We start from the raw sequence: 20,259 nt of genomic DNA, 5'->3' as shown, positions 1-20,259 counted from the left end.
CGTTTTGAGCCGCACCTCCATGGTGAGCAGACGCTCAGGTTTGGTGAAGCATTTCCTCTATCACTGTACTATGGTTACCGCGCCAATGTTCGCGTCGCACCTCTTCACTTTGCTATTGCCGGACTGGCAACATTGCCCAGGCTACGCCAACCAGCTGTGTCCATGTTTCAGCTGGTAGTCTTTTGTTATCACATGACTCGAGGAGGCGTGAAGTAGGAACTTGTGAGGACCAGGGCTAGGTATTCCGCTCCTTTCAGGTTGTCAACTCACCATTTTGTACGTGCATTCACAGAAACCTTATTATTTGTACATGTGAAATTGCGAAGTGTAATACGAAAAAGGACGCTACAGTGAATCTAGGCGAGTAAGAGAGGTGACACAGTCGGAAGAAGTGTTAGTTTGTTTACTAAAATGAACCATGCCCATTTTGTTATGGCAAGTTTGCTATAAGAAATGCTCCTCGTGTTTATTAGCGAAATTCACATCAAAGATTGATTAATTGCGTAGGAAATCAGTTTGGCACGACATTTGTAACCAGCATACACCTTCCGGTCGTATGAAACAGGTCAAAAACTGTCCAAACCCCCAGATAAAAATTTTTGTTTTGAATTTCTGTATAGCAAAATAGTGAACTTTTCGTGAATATTAACGGCAAAGAACTCACCTACACTGGGAGACCGTGAGTTCCTGCACACCTGTCATTTCCCATCTCGACAGTGAATCACCTTAAGTTATTCAAAAAGTATTGACAGCATAATGAAAGCATAATATGATATCAGACTTCTGTCGCGGCAATTGAAATCAAAATGAGTTTTCATTATGATAGGATCTGCAAACATTAATATCGATTTGCTTTCATTTTGTTAACCGACTATGCTCATGGCTTGGCTACACTCGCAGGTTTTAAAACCTCCAGTGAGTTTGAGGAGTTTCAGCAAGCCTGGTATTGGTGTATATAACTCTAAAATGAAACGACGTAACAATTTTTGTAATAAATCGCGCCGTTTTCAAAAATTTCACAGTATTGCAAATGTACAATTAATGGTATTTTTAACCATAAGGTTTATGCTGCCTATAATCCCAAATAAGTCTCATGTGGGAAGAGTAGCCATTGAGAAAATAGCAGTCGAAGTTACGAAGTGTTATTCCCACGCAAATATTTGAGAAAGCATAGTGATTTTTATTTTCAAGTTAATATAAAGTTGCATTGAAGCTTGAATGTTATGTTCTATTAACGAAAAATATGATAACTCAAAAAGCAGAACTGTGACTTCACCTCTGGACGATTGCATTTAAGGATGGGACTGATCTGCGATTACTTTACTTGATGGGACACTGGCTGGACTGAGTTGAAGTTGTTTTTACATTTTTCATGATCAAAGCCCGTAGTTTTATCACAAAATATGAAAGTAGATGCCAAATTGATACTGGATAGCGTTGTTATTTCAAAATTGGCGGCAATCCATATGGGACTGATATGCGATTATAGGCCGTAAACTATGCTTACAATATAACCCATTAACGGTATCATTATTTATTATTTTTGATCCGGGTAGATTGCAAAAAGCTCGCGTCATGCCATTCCATTTGCTATTTTACACAAAATAACACGAGCTTTTTATAATCTGAAATCATGCGTCGAAAAAAAACTGCTTTTGAATTTTTCGAAAATACATCAAAGTAAATTGAACCCAGCATTTAAAAATGCCCGTTCCAACTTCGTCAGTTGCGATTGAAATGTACCGATTTGGTTTACGTGCGTGTGGTGAAAAAGTAAAGTGCACACCAGCACATAACCTACCATAAGACTTCCCGGACCGTCAGCGATATATGCTAGAATGAACGAAATAAGAACCTCAAAACAAAACTACACTCAGCTACCTACGTACCTACATAAACCCATCTGCAAGATTTTCCTGTTCAAGGAATGAAGCAAAAAAAAAACGGTAAAACTTAGTGCAAGATTTCCTCAGTTTGGCTTTTCAAAACGACGAAGGACGAAGACGCTGGAAGGATGGGTAACACATTGCGCTCTTTCGCCGAATGAGAAAAATTGGATCTGAGTAGTACGTTTCAGTCGTGGTTCGTTAGTTATTTAGATTCGCCATCAGGATCCTCAACCCCGAAAAAGGGGGGAGGGGATATACGAGCAAACAACCACGCGCACCGGGAACGGTGATCGGGAATAAGTGGTGTGTAGATAACGAAAACTTTTATTTTAGAAAGTTTATTGCACTTATTGAATGTTGCGCTTGATGTACGGCGAGGGAATGAACATGGAATCTTCTTCTCTTGTTTCATATTTAATTAATTTGGTCAATAGAAAATTAAATCAAAAAGTTGTATCATCCACAGCACGATATCAAGAATCGAAAGAGTATTTATTTCTAAGGAAGTTTCTCTATTAATCAGCCAGACGGAAATAATATTAACACGATAACTTTAATAATAATGGTCGATTATAAGTTCAACAATAACTAGCAACTAAAGCATCAACACAGCGAATCATCTTTTCCGACTTGGTCGATTCGGTCCTCCAGCCTGGCTGGGGTTTTAAAATGTTTCTTCACGCGAGGATTGTGACGCATAATAATAGGACTCAGTTTCGGAGGGCTTTTGTAAGCAGCTAGTTGTTCTAATTTACGTTTCTGTAAACTAACAGGCTGTCCAACGCCGGGAGAGAAATCGGTCGGTGTAGTAGCAGCGTTGGAATTCACACTTCCCAATACTGATCTCATAGGAGTTGTTGCTGAGTAGTTACGAATCGGCGTGTTGAAGCTGTTAGTACGAGGAAGCTTCTTATCTTTCAGTTCAACAATTTTGATTTTGCATTGTTCATAAAAGTCGTCCTGATTTATGCCATTTAATATGACATGCAATCTCTGTAACTCTTCTGAAGACTGCTCTGACTTGGAATGCTCACTGAAAGTAGTATACTCGGTGGCAAAAGAATTCGGAATCACACTGAAGGCATTGATCGTTCGCCACTGCAGATTTGATATGCAGAGAACGGTTCGTTCTTTAATAACGTCCTCGTATGCATATTCTTTTATACCGGACCAGAAATTTACGCACAGCAAGTTCATTTCCGCGTCAGATACGTATACGGTTTGAAATTTTTTACTTTCCAATGTTCCAATTTGAACGACGACACCTACCGTATCGAACTCATTGAAATATGGCCGGAAGCTAGAGAATTCAATATCAGCTATCCTCGTCAACTGTCTCAGCAATTGTCCCGGTAACTCACAAAACTGACGACTTAAGGGCTGGAAAGAACTGTTCTTTCCGGTTGTCAACTGCACTTCGCCGTTTCTGGTGCCGTTGGCAGTGGCGTTCCTTATCTCGAATGCCTTTTGTTCCAGCAACATTTCGCAAAGATCTTCAGGAGGACGCCAAATAGACAACAGTAGAACCTTCTCCGGCTTCCGAGCATCTACTACACGCACTTTGAGCAGTGAGCTTACCTTACGTTTGCTAACTTGGCAGTTCATACGTTCTTTGACGCGCCGGTTCACCTCCTGGAGACATTCCTCCTGCTTTCGCCGTTGATGATCCATGATGACCTCGCGTTGGGTTGCACTCAGTTCGACCTAGGTGAGTTGAAAAATGAGATGGATTTGATTATCGAATTCGTATTTTGTCGGACGAAGGGAGAGCTAACAAAAATAAAATACAAAGTAATAACCATAACGTTTTTAAAAGCATGTCTGGGAAAATCGGAAAAGTTAAATACAATTTCCTAGGCAGTTAGTTTTTGGTGTATAAAACGGTAAGAGAACACCACTTTGAAATTTTCACCAGTAAATGGTTTTGCCTGCATTGATTTGTGATATTCCTCCATCAGGAAAATTTTCGTGGGAAACATTTTTCAGGTTATATTTGATGTGGATTGCTGAGATAATTTCCTTATAAAACATTTGATCTACGATACTTGGTTTAGGAATTATAAATGTTCAAAGTAATCGGAAAACATCAACTAGTTTTCCCGGAAGATTGGCCGCCCCAATTTTGCTTCGGTCAAATTATTATAAACTACCTATACCAATCTGAGAACCTGACCCAAACCTTTCCGATAATTTAAAAAAAAACCCTCTTATGCCAAATGGGGGAGCCCCATAAATTGATTAGCGATGATCATTTCCTCGCTATTCTACCCTCTTCGATGACCATGAAACTTTGCATAAATGTTCTCTTTTCAAATTTGTGCTGGAATTCGGCCATTTTTACTCGCACCTCCTTTTACACAATAACGTAGGTACTAGTAATCCTTTGTATAGAGATTCGCGGAAGCGGCCATCTTGAGCCAATCGAACAGCGATAATACCCTGTTCTCATGCTGTATATCAAGTGATATAGATTGATTCATGATATAGCAGCTAAATTAAGTGATATCCCATACAAACGATCTGTCAATCTATATCATGAATAGTTCTTGATATAGCTCATATCATGTTGTGTACTTGATAAAATCCTGAAAAGCAGTGACTGGCAACCAGGCCACGATACAGCTCGAATCAATCAAAGCATTTAAAAAAATCCAAACTGGCAGTTTCAAGCAACCATTCTAAATCTCCTGACCCACCTACCCGAGACGAAGTTCTTCGGCAATCAATACCATCGGATTTGCTACATTCAACTGTCGCCAACCAATGGAAGTTTTCACGGTGGTGATCGCCTTCTAAATGTGCCCGTCGAACAAAAAAAATGTAGCAAATCAAAGATTTTCTCCGGTACCCAACCAAAACGTCCCGTCACCAGAACGGACGTCGTTTTGTGTCGACTGCCGGTACCGAAGGAGGAAATCCAGAAGCTCTCCCGATGGGAAGTCATCAACATCAAGGCGAAAATCGGTGAATAAGAGATTTCTCGCGTGTTCCAACCAAGGTTGCAAAGACTCATTTCAGCTAAAACAATGTTTTTCTAAATTATGAAATAATTAGATGCCATGATAAATTTTGAATTGGTAGGATACAAGAAGAGGTTGCAAAGAATGTGTTTGACATACTAAACCTGTTTATTTCACTTCATGAGAGTCACAATCAGCGATTTTTCACAAACTCACTCACTCACTCACTCACTCACTCACTCAGCGATCAGCAAATCGCTGATTGTGACTCATAGAAAGCAAAATTTACAGGTTTTATGTTTCCAACGCATACTTTGTAACCTCTTCTTGTAAGTTACAAGTAAAACATGCCATCATACCATCTTTTGGTTTTATTATTCCGAAAAAACATTATTTTAGCTGAAATGAGTCTTTGCAACCTTGGTTCCAACTGTAATCAATGGTGCTGAGCGCTGCGCATGTTGTTTCCGCCTCGAACGTTCGATGATACTAAAAAGATCCGCATTTAAAGAATGTCCATGTGGGCTTTCTTTGTCTTGCTCTAGCTGTCCTGTGTAGCCAGCAAAATCGAAGCAGTGTCCTGATCCAGGGAGCCATCGTTTAGAAAGTGAAAATGCAGCGTTGAACAGCTTTCCATTTGTATGATATGAAACTGACCAGGCTGCAGCAAATATTCCGACACTCATTGGTCAAAAGTATCCGGATCTCCTAGGTACTGGCTTCGTACGCTCTGAAAGCTTCCACTCGATACCGCTGTCAGGATAGATTTCTACAGCATACTCAAATCCCTGATGCTGCACATCCAAACAATAACAAAGTTGTTCTTTTTTCTCACTGTCATAAATGACAAACTATATCAAGTCACCGTAATGTGAACATCTCAACTTGATATCGATATCATCTCGTAATATCACGTGATATAGAGCGTAATGAGAACGAGGTATAATACCCCGTTCACATTACAGTGTATATCACGTGATATACGCTGTCTTGCAATGAGCACTCATACATCTAGTTTTCACTGGAAATCCTATGTATGAGTGCTCAATGCAAGACAGCCTATATAACGTGATATAGACTGTAATGTGAACGGGGTATAACCAACAATCAATACGAAACTAACGATTTTAAATTGGCTCACCACTTTAGTAGCCTATTGGTCCCAAGCAAACGATTAACGTACCCTATTCTAGTTGAAATTCTATTACTACACTATGTTTGTTTTGATTCGCTATGAAAGTTTGACAGATAACATCAGGGGTGTGTGGATTCATGCAGAACATGCAGGGGTGAGTGAAATAGCTTGGGACTGCTTGGGACCGTTGTTCTGGTACTGAGTGAGCCAAAAATAATAATGATTTTCTTCGGGACCCAGTGGTCTTAGAGTTACCTCTATGGTATAACCATATAGGTAACATAGAGGTAACTCTAAGACCACTGGGTCCCGAAGAAAATCATTATTATTTTTGGCTCACTCAGTACCAGAACAACGGTCCCAAGCAGTCCCAAGCTATTTCACTCACCCCTGCATGTTCTGCATGAATCCACACACCCCTGATGTTATCTGTCAAACTTTCATAGCGAATCAAAACAAACATAGTGTAGTAATAGAATTTCAACTAGAATAGGGTACGTTAATCGTTTGCTTGGGACCAATAGGCTACTAAAGTGGTGAGCCAATTTAAAATCGTTAGTTTCGTATTGATTGTTGGTATAACTGTCTAAATGTGAGCCAGCGTTGCCAGAATGTTTTAAAGCTTATCAGTATCAATGGTTTTAAAAAATCGGTATTGATCGGTATTTACTATTTTAATTAATTTTAATTTTTTTGTCGTTTCTGAAAGCGAAAGTTTTAACTCCTTTTAAAATTCCTGGGAATGTTTGAATTAGCTTCTGGAGGAAACTGAAAACAACATCCAGAGAAAGAAGAAAGAAGCTCTCCTTTGAGGAAAGTTCTGAGAGAAGTCGGAAAAACATCCGCGGAACTTCCAAGACATAAATTGAGAATCTTCTGGCGAAAATTTAAAGAAACTTTCGGATTTCCCCTTCAAAGGAAGGCAGAAAAGTTTCGCGAATCAGAAGTAAATTCCAGAAGTATCCATTTCAAGGGGAAGCCAGAAGAAGCTCGGAAAAACCTTTCAATAGAAGTAAAAACAAACCAACTGGACACAATTCCAGAATTAGGCGAAAGAAATTTCTGGGAGAAGTTTAATTAAACTTCCTGGAGAAGACGGAAGAAAAATCCTGGAGACGCTGGCAGAAACTTCTTAATGTACGGAACAGTCGAAAGAAACAAGGACATAATTCCGGTAGAAAGAGCTCTTGGGGGATGTTTGAGACTAACATCAGCCCAACCTAGCTACATCCTCGTACTGGGTATGCACAATTGTGACCTACTTCCAACGAGTTTGCAGCATCGCTTATTGTGTTCTCATCAACACACCGAGCAGAGGATAGATGGTCATCGATCAAGCCAGGCGAGAGGGATTAGATCGTTTCGCTTGTATATAGGCTGCAATGGTGAGCAATTCAGGAGCGAGAACAGGAGCGGTCACTCTCATGGACCCGAGCGAAAACATCGCATGAGTGGCGATCGTGGTTAGACGATGACCAGTGATTTTTTTTTTGAAGTAGAAATCTACAGGCCACCGACCATGTGTGGAGTCTGCGCGCGGGCAATTTTAATCTGTTTTGTGTGTTAGGAATAAGAAAAACAACGTTAGAGTTTAAGAAATAAATGTGTTTTAATTAGTTGTTTTTAATAAATGTAGTGCTTGTAAAGCTGTTTTAGTAAATCGGAGTGCGTGTTAATTGGTGTAAAAATAGAAGAAGCTCTTCCACGGAGAACAAGGAAGATATTTACACAGCACCGGGAATAGCTGGCCCTTTGTTTTCCCTAATTTCACCGGCGAGTGTTGGGGAGCACTGGTCGACATCGAAGGCGGAGGTAATTCGGTTCCCCAACAGGGGATGTTCTAATGATCCAGGAAATTTTCTAAATGGTCATAAAACATCCCTGAAGACCCCGCAATGCCCCTGAAGTTTTTGGAACATTCTTGAAATGTACTTAGGAATATTCTATAATTCCACGGAATTCGTTTAAAGTTATTGTAATTTTCCTTAAGGGGTTACGCCTACCTGCAAACTTTCAAAAAATCGATTTTTTTATTGTCCTAATCGAAAGTATATAAAGTCAAGAATATTTCCTCAAAAGATCAAGTTGATCCGATGGAAATTGTGAAAGTTATGCGACGTACAAAAATATTCACTTATAGTGGACTAAACCCAACTTGAAACTTTAAACGCGATTATCTCGGAATCATATTTTCAAAACCGGTGCCAAAAATTTCTCGAAATGTATACATTCGATTCGTCCGATTCGTTTTGATTTCTGTTCAGTACTATTTTGTGCAGTCCACGATCGTTCGGAATTTGTCTATCATTTAATTTCGATTTTTTACAGCCGATCAAAGACAAATTTTAAGGATCAAAAATCGGCACTTCAACTTTGCAAGGCCGCCATTTTGTCAAAAAAATTTAAGTATTGTAGAGTGTGATAAAACTGACATAGAACCTATGCTCCTAAGGTAGTTCGCATATCAAGTTTTAATGATTGCATTGAAAATGGGCCATTTGGCCATGGCATGGCTGTATAGTGGTTCTCAGGAGGTTGTTAAAGCAATGTGGTCATCAGTGAAGGTTTTAATATTTGGTTATATTAACTGCTATACAACTTCAATAAAACAAAAATTGTTGCTTGGGTTGTTTTCATTTGATAACATTGTGGACGGCATCTTCAAGTACCTCGATATTTCTGATCCTCTGAAAAGCATTGTTCTGGCAATGCTTCCTACTGTGAAGACTCTCTTGAATCAATCTTCCTTTTAATGATTTCAACATTATTCGACTGGATCGTGAGGATTTGCGTGGAGGAGGGGTAATTTTGGGGATCAAAAGTGCCATTCCTTCTATAGAGTTAATCTTCCACAATTTCCAGGTATTGAAGTTGTCGTATGGGGGGAGAGGTAGCTCATCGATTCTTCCGGTTTGCCTCCTAGCATCGTGCTATAAGGTACCAGGCGATAACCAGGGTAGTTGATCGATAGCTCGATGACGTCATTTCGTTGGCGTCTGCAATGGGAAATTCTCATAGCAGGCGTTGACGATGGGACGTTGTGGAGTTGTTGAATAGCAACTATCGTCGTAACTCACCGATTACCTGTCGATCTGCCAAATTTGGAAAGACGTCTGCATTGAATTATCTCAAATAATAATATTCCGCCCACTATATCACAAGAAATTGCGAGTAGCTGAGTGGAATGGAGATAAGTTAAGCATTGGGTACAGGACAAAGTCTCCCCTGGGTGGTGCCAGAAGATGAGCGCAATAGAATCATTAAGTTGCCATAAGGCACGGAATGAGACTATTGCATGGCTGGGTAGTCAAAGTCTTCCATTCGTTAGTCATTTCAGGTGGATTAGAACAGGTTTAGGTTTAGGGTGGGCGTTGGCCAGATTTGGATTGTTCAGATGTAATCCTGGATAGGACCCTGTCATTGAACGTCGCGTGAAAGTGGAACTTAATGAAGGCCTAAGTACTTTTTCGTAGTTGTTAGTTTTTGGATTTGAAAGATCGTCGGTTACAGTGGCCTGCTTACTGAACAGAAAAACGCGGTCCCAAGTCCTTACATATCAAAGAGATTTATGGTAAAATCGCTTGTGTATCGTGTATTTTGCGAAACTCGTTGTTGTCGTTGGTTCCGGGTTTGAATGGATACAACAATTTGAGCAACGGTATTATGTGATATGAGGGGCTCGGTGGCCTTAGAGCAACCGTTTTTGCTTACTGAGCAGAACATCATGAGTCTAATCTCAGGCCTATCCACTTTCAAGATTCGTCAATCGTTTTATTTGTTAATATGACTACATGGTAATAACAGCAACTCGGTGATTAAAAAGGTGCTCGTCTGCCTTGTGGCAAGCGTTTTTGCTTACTGAGCAGAAGACCGTGAGTTTAGTCCCAAGCTCCTTCGCGTTATATGATCGTTAGGACATCAATTCAGCTTATCGTTTACCAAAACGAACCCTGCTGCAAACCCAACCCTCTTATCCAACATCCCAGTGATTTCTCGTGGAAGTGCAGAGGTGTTCGCGGCTTCCATCAAAGCGAGTGTCATGTCAACACAATCCTTCCCATTCCTTTTTTGACCTGTGTTCGGGCGCGGCCGGCGCTGGTATTGCCTAATTTAAGATCACCAGTTTTTACACATTGATGATGATTGCTAATCCCAAGCATCGTCTATTGGTTCTCTGTGTAATTACAGCTGATCTGACAATAACAGAGTAGCAACCGTGGGCGGTCAATCAAGCTCAAGCTCAAGCTCAAGCTCACAATTTCCAGGTATTGAAGTTGTCGTATGTCAGGCTATTATTAAAGGTAAGAGCCTTTATATTGCTTCTGTTTATATTCCTCCTAGAGCCGTTGTTAATCGAAAACAACTTTCAGATATCTGTTCGGTACATTCTGCTCCACGGTTGATTATGGGAGATTTTAATTCCCACGGTACAGGCTGGGGGGAACTGTATGATGACAACCGTTCTACTTTGATATATGACCTCTGCGACAGCTTCAATATGACATTTTTTTTTACAATTGAGAAGTAACACGTTTGGCTGGTCCATCCTCGTATGGAAGTAGATTAGACCTCACACTTCGCTCTAACTCATTATCGTTGGATTGCACGTGGAATGTGATCCAAGATCCCCACGGTAGTGATCACTTGCCGATCAAAGTTTTAGTTGCCAGTGGGTTCAATCCGTCGGAACCCGTTAATGTACGATCTCACCCGTAATATCGATTGAGCAAAGTTCAAGACTGTGATTGATGAAGCCCTAACGTCGGTAGAAGAGCTTCCACCGTTGGAGGAATATAATTTCCTCTCCAATCCGATCTTGGACAGCGCGCTTCAAGCTCAAACTCGGCCGTACAATTTGCTGTCAGAGAACCATATGAGCTTTTCTCATGGAAACTCTACAGCTTCACGGTTTAGCTATATGGGTCTCCCCCAGGGCTCATGTTTAAGCCCCCTTTTGTATAATTTCTACGTCAGAGAAATTGACAATTTTCTAAGTGACAACTGCACGTTGAGACAACTTGCAGATGACGGTGTAGTGTCTGTCACAGGGCTCAAAGGGGTCGACCTGCAAGGACCCTTACAGGAAACCTTAGACAATTTGTCTACTTGGGCTACCCAGCTAGGTATTGAATTCTCCACGGAAAAAAACTGAGTTGGTCGTTTATTTTTAGGAAGCATAGCTCAGCACAACCTAAGCTTCAACTTTTGGGTTAACCGATCACTCATTCTATGTCTTTCATGTTATGTCTATGGGGTCTGGTTCGATTACAAATGCACCTGGCGATCCCACATAGAGTATCTGAGACGAAAATGCCAAATAGGATTTTCTCCGAACAATTACCGGAACGTGGTTGGGAGCCCATCCGCAAGATCTTCTAACGTTGTACCGGACAACGATTTTATCGGTTTTAGAGTACGGTGGTTTTTGTTTCCAGTCGGCGGCTAAAACTCACATTATCAAACTGGAACGTATCCAGTATCGTTGTCTTCGTATCGCGTTAGGATGCATGCACTCGACTCATACCATGAGTCTAGAAGTGTTGCCGGGCATGTTGCCACTATCGGATCGGTTTTCGGAATTGTCCTTCAGGCTCCTCACCCGTTGTAAAGTTATGAACCCACTGGTAATCGAAAACTTTGAGAAGCTTCTTGAGCTAAACCCTCAAACTCGTTTTATGTCATTGTACTATGTGTAATATAACACAGGATGTCAGCCCTTCACAGCATAATCCTCATCGTGTATGCTTCTCCGACTTCGGCAATTCAGTTTGTTTTGATTTATCTATGACGCGGTAGATTCGTGGGATCCCAGAACATATTCGTTTCATGATTGCTCCGTCAATTTTTGCTGCAAAGTTTGGCCAAGTGTATTCCGCAAGATCGTTCTTCCGCTGGGTTTGGTATTTTTAACGAATTTCATAGCGCCTCTCGAATGCTTCAAGCTCCTTGTTCCGTATATGTTGCTGAGCTGGCGGTAATACATTATACGCTAGAAACTATCGCCTCACTTGTACCAGATCATTATTTTATTTTTACGGATAGTCTCAGTTCTGTCGAGGCTATTCGCTCCATGAGGCCGGTAAAGCACTCCTCGTATTTTCTCATGAAAATACGAAAGCTTCTAAGTGCTTTATCTATAAGATCTTTTGTCATCACCTTTGCATGGGTCTCATCTCATTGCTCGATTCCGGGCAATGAGAAGTCGGACTCACTTGCTGAGGTGGGCGATATTTACGATCGACAATTCGCCTTCAATGAATGTTTCTTCATTTATCGTCAACAGTCGCTCGCCAGCTGGCAGAATAAATGGAGTGAAGGGAGTTTAGGACGATGGCTGTATTCGATCATCCCTCGAGTTAGACAACCTAATGTTCCAGTTCGGGATGTTTTGGCTGAACGCGATCTGGAGTTTATAAAACTCATATATGTTTTCTTGAAGAATATTAACCTTAGATTGTAAGTTTGATTAACCTTGTGTTTAGTTTGTATTTTGTGTGTGGGTTTTTATTTTTAATGTTTGCTCTGTAATAATAGTAGAATTGCACTGCTGATGTCAAGTTGAATAGGAATAAGTTCATGTTTTAGGAATAATGAAATAATTGTATCGTAAATCATATTTCAAACCTCCTTCTCTCTCTCCCCATCCATGCAACTGTAAATCTCCACTAACCTCGAGACAACCGCGAGTACTCGGTTTAATTCCAGATTTTAACTTTAGATTTAAGACATTAATAATGGATAACGCAAAAGATAATTTGGCTCTGTAAAGTTTATTCAGTTGAGCCTGTACAAATAAATAAATTTACAAAAAAAAAAAGAATTGTTTCAGAAATTTTAAAACATTGTGCTGTCGAAATCAAAATTCTACTGTATCGGATATGTTTATAATATTGATCGAAAAAACTGAGTCAAACCTGGAAATTTAACTTGGGTGAAAATTCGAAACGTCTTACTGACCTCTATGCACGAAAGATCCAAGCCGGCCTCCACCAGTGCCAACAGTTCGGTAGTGGTGGTCGATCTCGTCAGTCTGCTATTTAAATTACGCGCATTTTGTGGCCCCTTTTCTGCTTCCACTTCTTTTTGCACTTGACTAAAAAGTGCTTGCAAGTTTTCGAAACGATTGCTGTCGCTCTCCAGCGTCCTTCGTCTTTCAACTCGTTCCGAACGTAATACTGCGAATGATTAATTCGTTTCAATTAGCCGCGTTTGGTTAACTTGTAAGTAGAGCAATTTACCAGATCCTAAAGCATCGCGCTGCGTCTTGTCGACATACATCATCGGATAAATTCGAACAATTACTACCTCTAAGCTAACAACGAGTCCACCTCGATCCAGAACGTCGTTGCACGATATCACAAAACTGGAAGGCACTCTATACAATCCAAGCCGGGTGTTCCACCTCGTCCGTCGAGTGGAATTGGCGTGGATTTTAAGTCTAACATCAGCTGGCACTTCCAACGGAGAGCACCCTTCATTGAGATTCAATAATTCCGCCCCTTGAATCATGAGCTTTGTCCCTATTGCAATCCTCCCTCTGAGTACAGCTTGAATCAAAGGGCTGTCCAGCACAGTCCTAATGGGATACCAACCGTCGCAGAGTTCAACCTCCGCATCGAATGGATCTGGTCCTCGGAATACCCGAGACACAAACAGAACCATCCGCTTACCGGCAATGTCGTCTTTCTCCAGCATTTTTCTTATCACAGACCTTTTGGCACAATCAATTTCTACGTGGTATCGATAAAAGAGTTGGTTGAAAACGTTTTCCGGAGTGGTGACCCCACCAAAATGATCCGGTAAATTACGCTCCATGGAAGATAATTTGATGAGAATCCACACCCAGTAATTCTCAATCCACCGATGAGGAATGAGAGCTGGGTCGATGCCGGGAGAGGCGAGGAAAGCAGAACTGAGTTCGGGAAAGCCCACCTGACAGCGATCATTGAACAGTAGTCGGGTGGTGGCATCTCGGTCTCCAAGTAGGATTCCCTCTATATTTTCCAGACACTCGGCTTTGCTGCGAGTGTTTTCAAATTTAAAATTATGATTATGAACTTAAAGTTGTTGCTACTCACCCGTACAGTTGAATCATATCAAACTTGAAGTCGACCGCATTTGCTACACTCAGCTCTCGCAACCGCTCAGGAATATCATCAACACCAGCGAATGGTTTGCCATCCCCCAGGACCTGTTGAAGCGTCTTTCTACCAATCAATCTTTTTTGTCGTACAAATTCGCTCAATCTCGGCCTTCGATCAGCCTCCGGTTTGTTGTCAATATAGTCCTTTTGTCGCTGTCTGGCTAGCCTCCTAGCGTCCACTATCTGCTGGGCTACCTTGAATCCTTCGTCGGAATTCAATTTGGCAACGACATCCCCAAAGCTATCGTCCCAATGAGCTCCTACCGGAAAATTCTGCTCAACAGGACTCGTGCTATCATATTGTTCGAAGCGACTCATCAACCGGACCTGCTTCATGGGGCGCACCCTGCGGCTATTGGAAGGCACTGGTTCGGTATTACTGAACAACTGCTGGAAGTCATGATCGTCCAGTTCTCCGAAATAATGTTCGAGTTCAGTCTTGTCATTGTGATGCTTCGAGGAAATCATCCCGTTGCAGTTCGGTGTGCTGGTAGAGAATCGACTAACTAGATTATTACTGACCGTCTCAGCCTTGTATTTTTTAAGTGGTGTTTCGGCATCACAGTCGGTCACATCGCGAGATCGTTTCGTCACACCGTTGGCTTTTTCAAAATCCACCGGTTCGGATTCAACTTCTTGGAAAATTGCTTGAGCTTTCGCTATTGCCATTTCCGACACCTTCATTGTCTTTCCACAAGCTGTTCGGAAACCGTTATTGATGTGCTCTGCGTTATCTCCGAATCCATCCTCTGCTTCAAGCTCCATTTGTTGGAAGAGTGACTGCGCTTTGGATAGAGCGTTATCAGACACTTTAATCGTGCCACCGCGAGCAGTTTGAAAGCCCATGCAATCGCTTGGTTCGTTTTCGGTTTGTAGGTCAGTCTCAATCTGCTCGAAAATATATTGTGCTTTGGTTAGAGCACTTTCAGAAGCTTGCACACTGCTGCCGGCAGCAGTTTTGAACCCGCCAAATGACTGCATTTCTGATTCCTGTTCAACATCTCGAACCATTGCCCTCGCTTTAGCTAGAGCGGTTTCAGAAATCTTCACGTCACTTCCACGAGCTGTTTTGAATCCGAAATTGCCCTCGTCTTCGCATTCCATCCAAAGTCGTTCTGCTTTCGCTAGAGCGTTTGCCGAAATTTGTACCGAGCTTCCAGCGGCTGTACTGAACTCTGCAAAAGATGGTGCTACTATCCGTTCTGAGACTGCGCATGATTCGTCGCCGATAGTACTTTGCCAAACTTTATCCTCATTAAGCTTCTGCTCTTCGTCGGTCCAAATAGCGCGAGCTTTGGCGAGAGCTTTTTCGGATATCTTGACACCAGATCCACCTGCTGTTTGAAATCCTTCAAAGGATGGAATTGGAAGGTCGGTAGAAGGAAGTCTAAATTCAGTTCCGACAGACGATGAAGGTGTTGTTCTGAAAAAGCAGCGACAATCATGCGGAGATTCTCGAATAGAAAGTAGACAATTGACACATACCTGCTTTTAAAGCCACTGTCCGGCGGTAGGGGCTTAGTAAACTGACATTCAGAAAATTCACCGGGCTTGTCGCCATCCCAAACGGAAACTGGTACCAGCGTTGCTTCCTTTTTCTGCGACGGATGTAACTGCACCAGGAAATCATCATCGTCATCCAAAAGACGATGCAAATGTTTATCGGGACATGTTTCCGCTTCTGGCTCTTCTCCGGATTCGAATTCGGATTCGGAATCACTTCGAAACAACCACGCGATATTCAATAACTGTGGAGAATCTACTGGATCTGACGGAAGCGAAATGGGAGTCGATGATTGCGGAGGAACTTCAGGAGATTCCGTGTTAATGCAAGGGGTTTTTGATTCCACCGATTGCAAGAAAAACTGTGAAAGTTGATTGATATTCGCCTTGATCAACAAACTTGAGTCAAAATTATCACCCTCGGGACTAGAATTAACCAAGGGCTGCTCTTCCGGTTGTGAACCCACCGCGCAATCTGTTTCATCCTCCGAAGAAATATGATTTGGTTCTATTTCGATTCCGTTGGTCCGCTCGGAAACGTTACTCTCGTAGCTCAATCGTCGAACTACAACCGGTGTTTGAGGGCTGTCAGCTGGAGATTTCTTCTTAGAAAATGTCTTCCGTGCACCTGTTTTACGAACTGGCTGAGGTGGACTGTCGATGTAGTTTTGTATCTTTTCCAACCGTTTACGAAGTTGTGATGATTTGATTTTCGAAAAATCAACAACCAATTCACTCTCCGAATCCTCGCTAAAGTCAAGTGTGATGGAACTTGTAACATCTCTTCTGCTAGTAGAAGGAGGAGTCCTACATTCTTGGATTGCTGAAATTAAGAAGCATGTAATAGAGCAGAACTATAATTCGCGACTGAAACTTACAAATCGAATTTCTTGAAAACGATGACTGTCTTACGTTGTTCCATCGATCTTTTCTTCGCAGAGGAGTTTCATGTGACTGGCCTTCGACTATGAGCTCCGTCGCGCTTTCGCACTCTTGTTTCTTCAAGGGGCTGCTCCAGTCTTTCAACTCGTGTTCGGGATTGGTGTTCAAGCCAGCAAGGATATCAGCAGCTTCACATATGCCCAGCACCTGTGTATCCAAATCGAACTGTGTGTAACTGTAGTTTGCTTTCCTACTCCTCGACACATTGGCTTCTCTCTTAACTACTACAACTGATTCCTCTACTGCAGGTTCGTCTTCCGATTCGATTACTTCCTCTATTCTAACGAACCTATTCCGGACGTTCGCAAGGAAACCCTCGGATGGCTTCGCTACATTTTCCAGCTCAATTTGATTTGCCCTTTCCAGAATGGCAGCCGACTCCAAGGGATCTTCGAAAGCCAGCTCAATGTTTTCGGTGTCCACATCAAAATAGAGCAGATTGTTTTCTTTTGGTATTTCAAACTGTACATTCGATTCATCTCGAACTGCCCCTATTTTGCTGTCATCCGGTAGCAGCACGGTAACACAGTCTTCGACATTGGAATCTGGTTTCACTTCGGATGGTCTTCCGCGGTTCAGTGAAAGTGAACTTCGCTGTTTAAAGCTTAAGGTTTTCCGGCGTGACTTCCGTTTTTTCACTACCTCCGGACTTGCCGGAACTTCGTCCATGATTAGTCCGTAAATATTGGCATTAAAATTTACAATTTGAATAAAGTATCACTAAAAAACGAACGAATAAAAGCAGTACACATTCAACAGAAAACTCCTGAAAACACTACCGGTAAACAAAGTAAACAAAAGCAACATTGGCGGAAATTTGCATTGTTTTTGTTTTGGTTGGTTTTTCGCTTTCGCCCGATGTTCTGACAAATCGAAACAGGCGAAAACAAGGGGTGCATCGTGCGTGATGCAAAAGTCACGAACTACAGTGATCCCTCCGTTTATGCAGAGCACATCAAAAAAATTAATATCAAAATAAATTAAAAGTATCCCGCATTTACGCGAACCATAACGAAAATGGTTTAAATAAATTTATAATCCCTGCTAAACATTAACTTATATTATTATGGAACTTTTCATGAACGTTTTTGTGATAAAGTTTAAGCAACCGGTCCGCACACAGCAAAAAAAATGTAATATCGATCAATGTAATTCAAGCTGATGTATGAAATAATGATGTGAAAGCAAAAAGCAGATACAATATTACATCAATGGATTGACCTGGTTGCAGCAGTTTGGATTAGAAATACTCAGAGGGAGAGATGGGCCAAGGTGGCTACATATAGGTGTTCTAATGTGTCAAATTCGTGATTCAGCCATGTTGGATTTTTGTATGGGACAGCGACCGAGTTTGTTTACAATTTGCTCTAAAACCGCATTTTTCCCACCCGCGACCTCCCCGCCTATATAGTGACAAAGCTGTATCACCATTTATATACCCACCATGAGATGGGCGGAGAAAACAAAATACAATTCGGCAGCAGGGATTTGTACCTAAATAATCTTGCAACCCTTGCTAGAAGCTAGCATTTCACATGACTTTTACATTTGATTCGATTTACGTGCAAAATAATAATTGATTGCATGGCAATATTTTGCACATTTCTTGGTGCCATTCATTAACCAATGGAGATCAATTAATCAATGGAGTTAGAATATTGTTTTTGATTCCAAAAACTAGTTGAATTTGAGAAGCACACGAAACATATATGTGATTGAATTTCTGTTCGATTGCAGTACTATCAAATTTAATCTAGTAAGAATAAGAAATCCCCGGAAAAATTCTAATTGGAATGTTCTATTGGCTCGGCGTTTGAAAGTTCATTTGGCTCAAAACATTATCTCCACCCATTTCTCCCTCTGAGTATTTCTACTAAAATAGAAAAGTTTTTTTTGCCGACTGTTTCATCTTAGTATTCAAGAGCAAATTTTCATTACGTCGAAAGTAACAAAGGTAAACAAAGTCGAGCTATAAGAGTCAATCGATGCTTTTGCTATTGCACTTTATACTGTCCGAATGTAAGATCACATCCTATTTTTAAAATTATTTATCAGTCAAATTGCATTTTGACGTAATCACCTTCCGATCAAAATATTTTTCTATGCTACTTAAGTCACCCGATTTCTATGGATATGCCGCTTGTCGTAAGTAACAGCGCAGAAAAACCCGTAAAAAGTGTACGTTCGTCGTTTCGCTTTCTCATTTTTATGCCTCTAAACAAAATAAACCCCTAATAAAAATCTTAAAAAAATCCGAAATGATTTTTTTTTTTATTATAGTCACTTTAACGCTCTTGGGTCATTCGTGACTTGTCCGGGGGTGAGATTTGAACTCATGACTTTGGCGTGAGAGGTATGGATGCTTACCACTACGCCGGGGTCGCCCCCTCCCGAAATAATTTATTTACTACTCATTGATATGTATTCATCAAAATACTGAAAAACTCAGCACAAATAATGTAAACAAATAAATTACTGAAAAAGTCAGCAATTCATTAACTGACTAAAACGGTAAATTTTGACATTTGAGGGATTTTTTCATTTACCGAGTTTTCAGGGAAACTACTGAATTCATTGCTGAAAACTCAGCTGTTTAAAAACCCAGTAAAATTTTACCGGCTTCGGTAATCTAAACTCTGTGTGTATACCCACCATGGTTTTAGCACAGACAAACAGACAAAAAAAATTCATAAGCTGTTCATCGAACAAGAATTTAACGGTCAATTTGAAAGTATCTCAGTTGGTAGTACACACTTAGAAATTATCGCCGACTTCGGTAAATTTTACCGAAATCTGAACAGCTGAACCACAGACAAACAGACATAACACTCACAATCACATTCATCGCAAATAATGTTTTAGTTGGGAATGTGCTTGCATTTGTCATGGTGGCGCCACTGAAGTATTGAGCAAGCCACCAAATTTCGAACTTATCAATGATGCCAGTTCTTTTTCACGTAAAAGATAGGTAGTAGATGTCAGCTCTTGAAAATGATAAGTGGTCAAGGCATCCCAGTGGAGACACACACACCACATCTGACGAATACAGAAAAAATAGTTGTTGAATATTACATCGAAGGTGCTGCACCCCAACAAACAATTGAGAGCTCTTATAAAACACCTGAGTTGATCAAACGTTGAATAATAGCTTCCAGAGTTGAACAAGAATGAAGTTGTATTTCCATTTGATTAAAAGTTTTAAAAGCTGTTGGAGCACTCTTAAATGATTGTTTACGTTCGACCAACCACCAACCACAATGTTGTTGCTAAAAATAGCACAAGTGATAGGCACGTTTATATGACCATAAGGCAATGATTATTCGACTGCAAGAGAAGTCACTCAAGATGAGCTTCATATACTTCTCTCATATGATCAAAATATGTATTCAAGAATAGAGCAGATGGAAACAGAAGCGGCTGGCAATCCGGGATCATGAGTTCGAATCTTGCTTCGAGAAACCCTCGGTGGAGTAGAGGTAAATTATATATAGGTGTTATTAATTTAAGACATATATCATATAATCAACGATAACATTTCTAGATAAATTCTCTCAATTAATGATTAGAGAGATTAATTGAAAGAAGAATATCAATCAAAGATTAAACAGATGCTTGTTACTACTTCCTCCATGATCACAGAATGTGAATTATGGCATAATTACATATTTTTTTCAATGTGCACAAATA

The 20,259-nt window shown here is 40.9% G+C and overlaps 1 protein-coding gene across 1 annotated transcript; it reads right to left on the bottom strand.

The window, feature by feature from the left end:
- Positions 1-2,356: 2,356 nt before the first annotated feature.
- LOC135712913 (breast cancer type 2 susceptibility protein homolog) lies at positions 2,357-17,330 on the bottom strand. Its single transcript, XM_065236009.1, has 6 exons — positions 16,509-17,330; positions 15,613-16,453; positions 14,063-15,550; positions 13,223-14,004; positions 12,942-13,159; positions 2,357-3,593 (listed from the first exon to the last, which is right to left on the bottom strand). The coding sequence occupies exons 1-6, from the start codon at positions 17,239-17,241 to the stop codon at positions 2,493-2,495; spliced, it is 5,163 nt and encodes a 1,720-aa protein (XP_065092081.1). The 5' UTR covers positions 17,242-17,330; the 3' UTR covers positions 2,357-2,492.
- Between the last annotated feature and the right edge of the window lie 2,929 nt (positions 17,331-20,259).

This window comes from Ochlerotatus camptorhynchus, unplaced genomic scaffold, assembly GCF_037179485.1.
Source record: "Ochlerotatus camptorhynchus isolate MF236.1 unplaced genomic scaffold, CSIRO-AGI_Acam_v1.1 ptg000516l, whole genome shotgun sequence".
Taxonomy (NCBI): Eukaryota; Metazoa; Arthropoda; class Insecta; order Diptera; family Culicidae; genus Ochlerotatus; species Ochlerotatus camptorhynchus.
The sequence above is the reverse complement of the archived record's forward strand: the minus strand, read 5'-3'. Positions and strand labels throughout refer to the sequence as shown.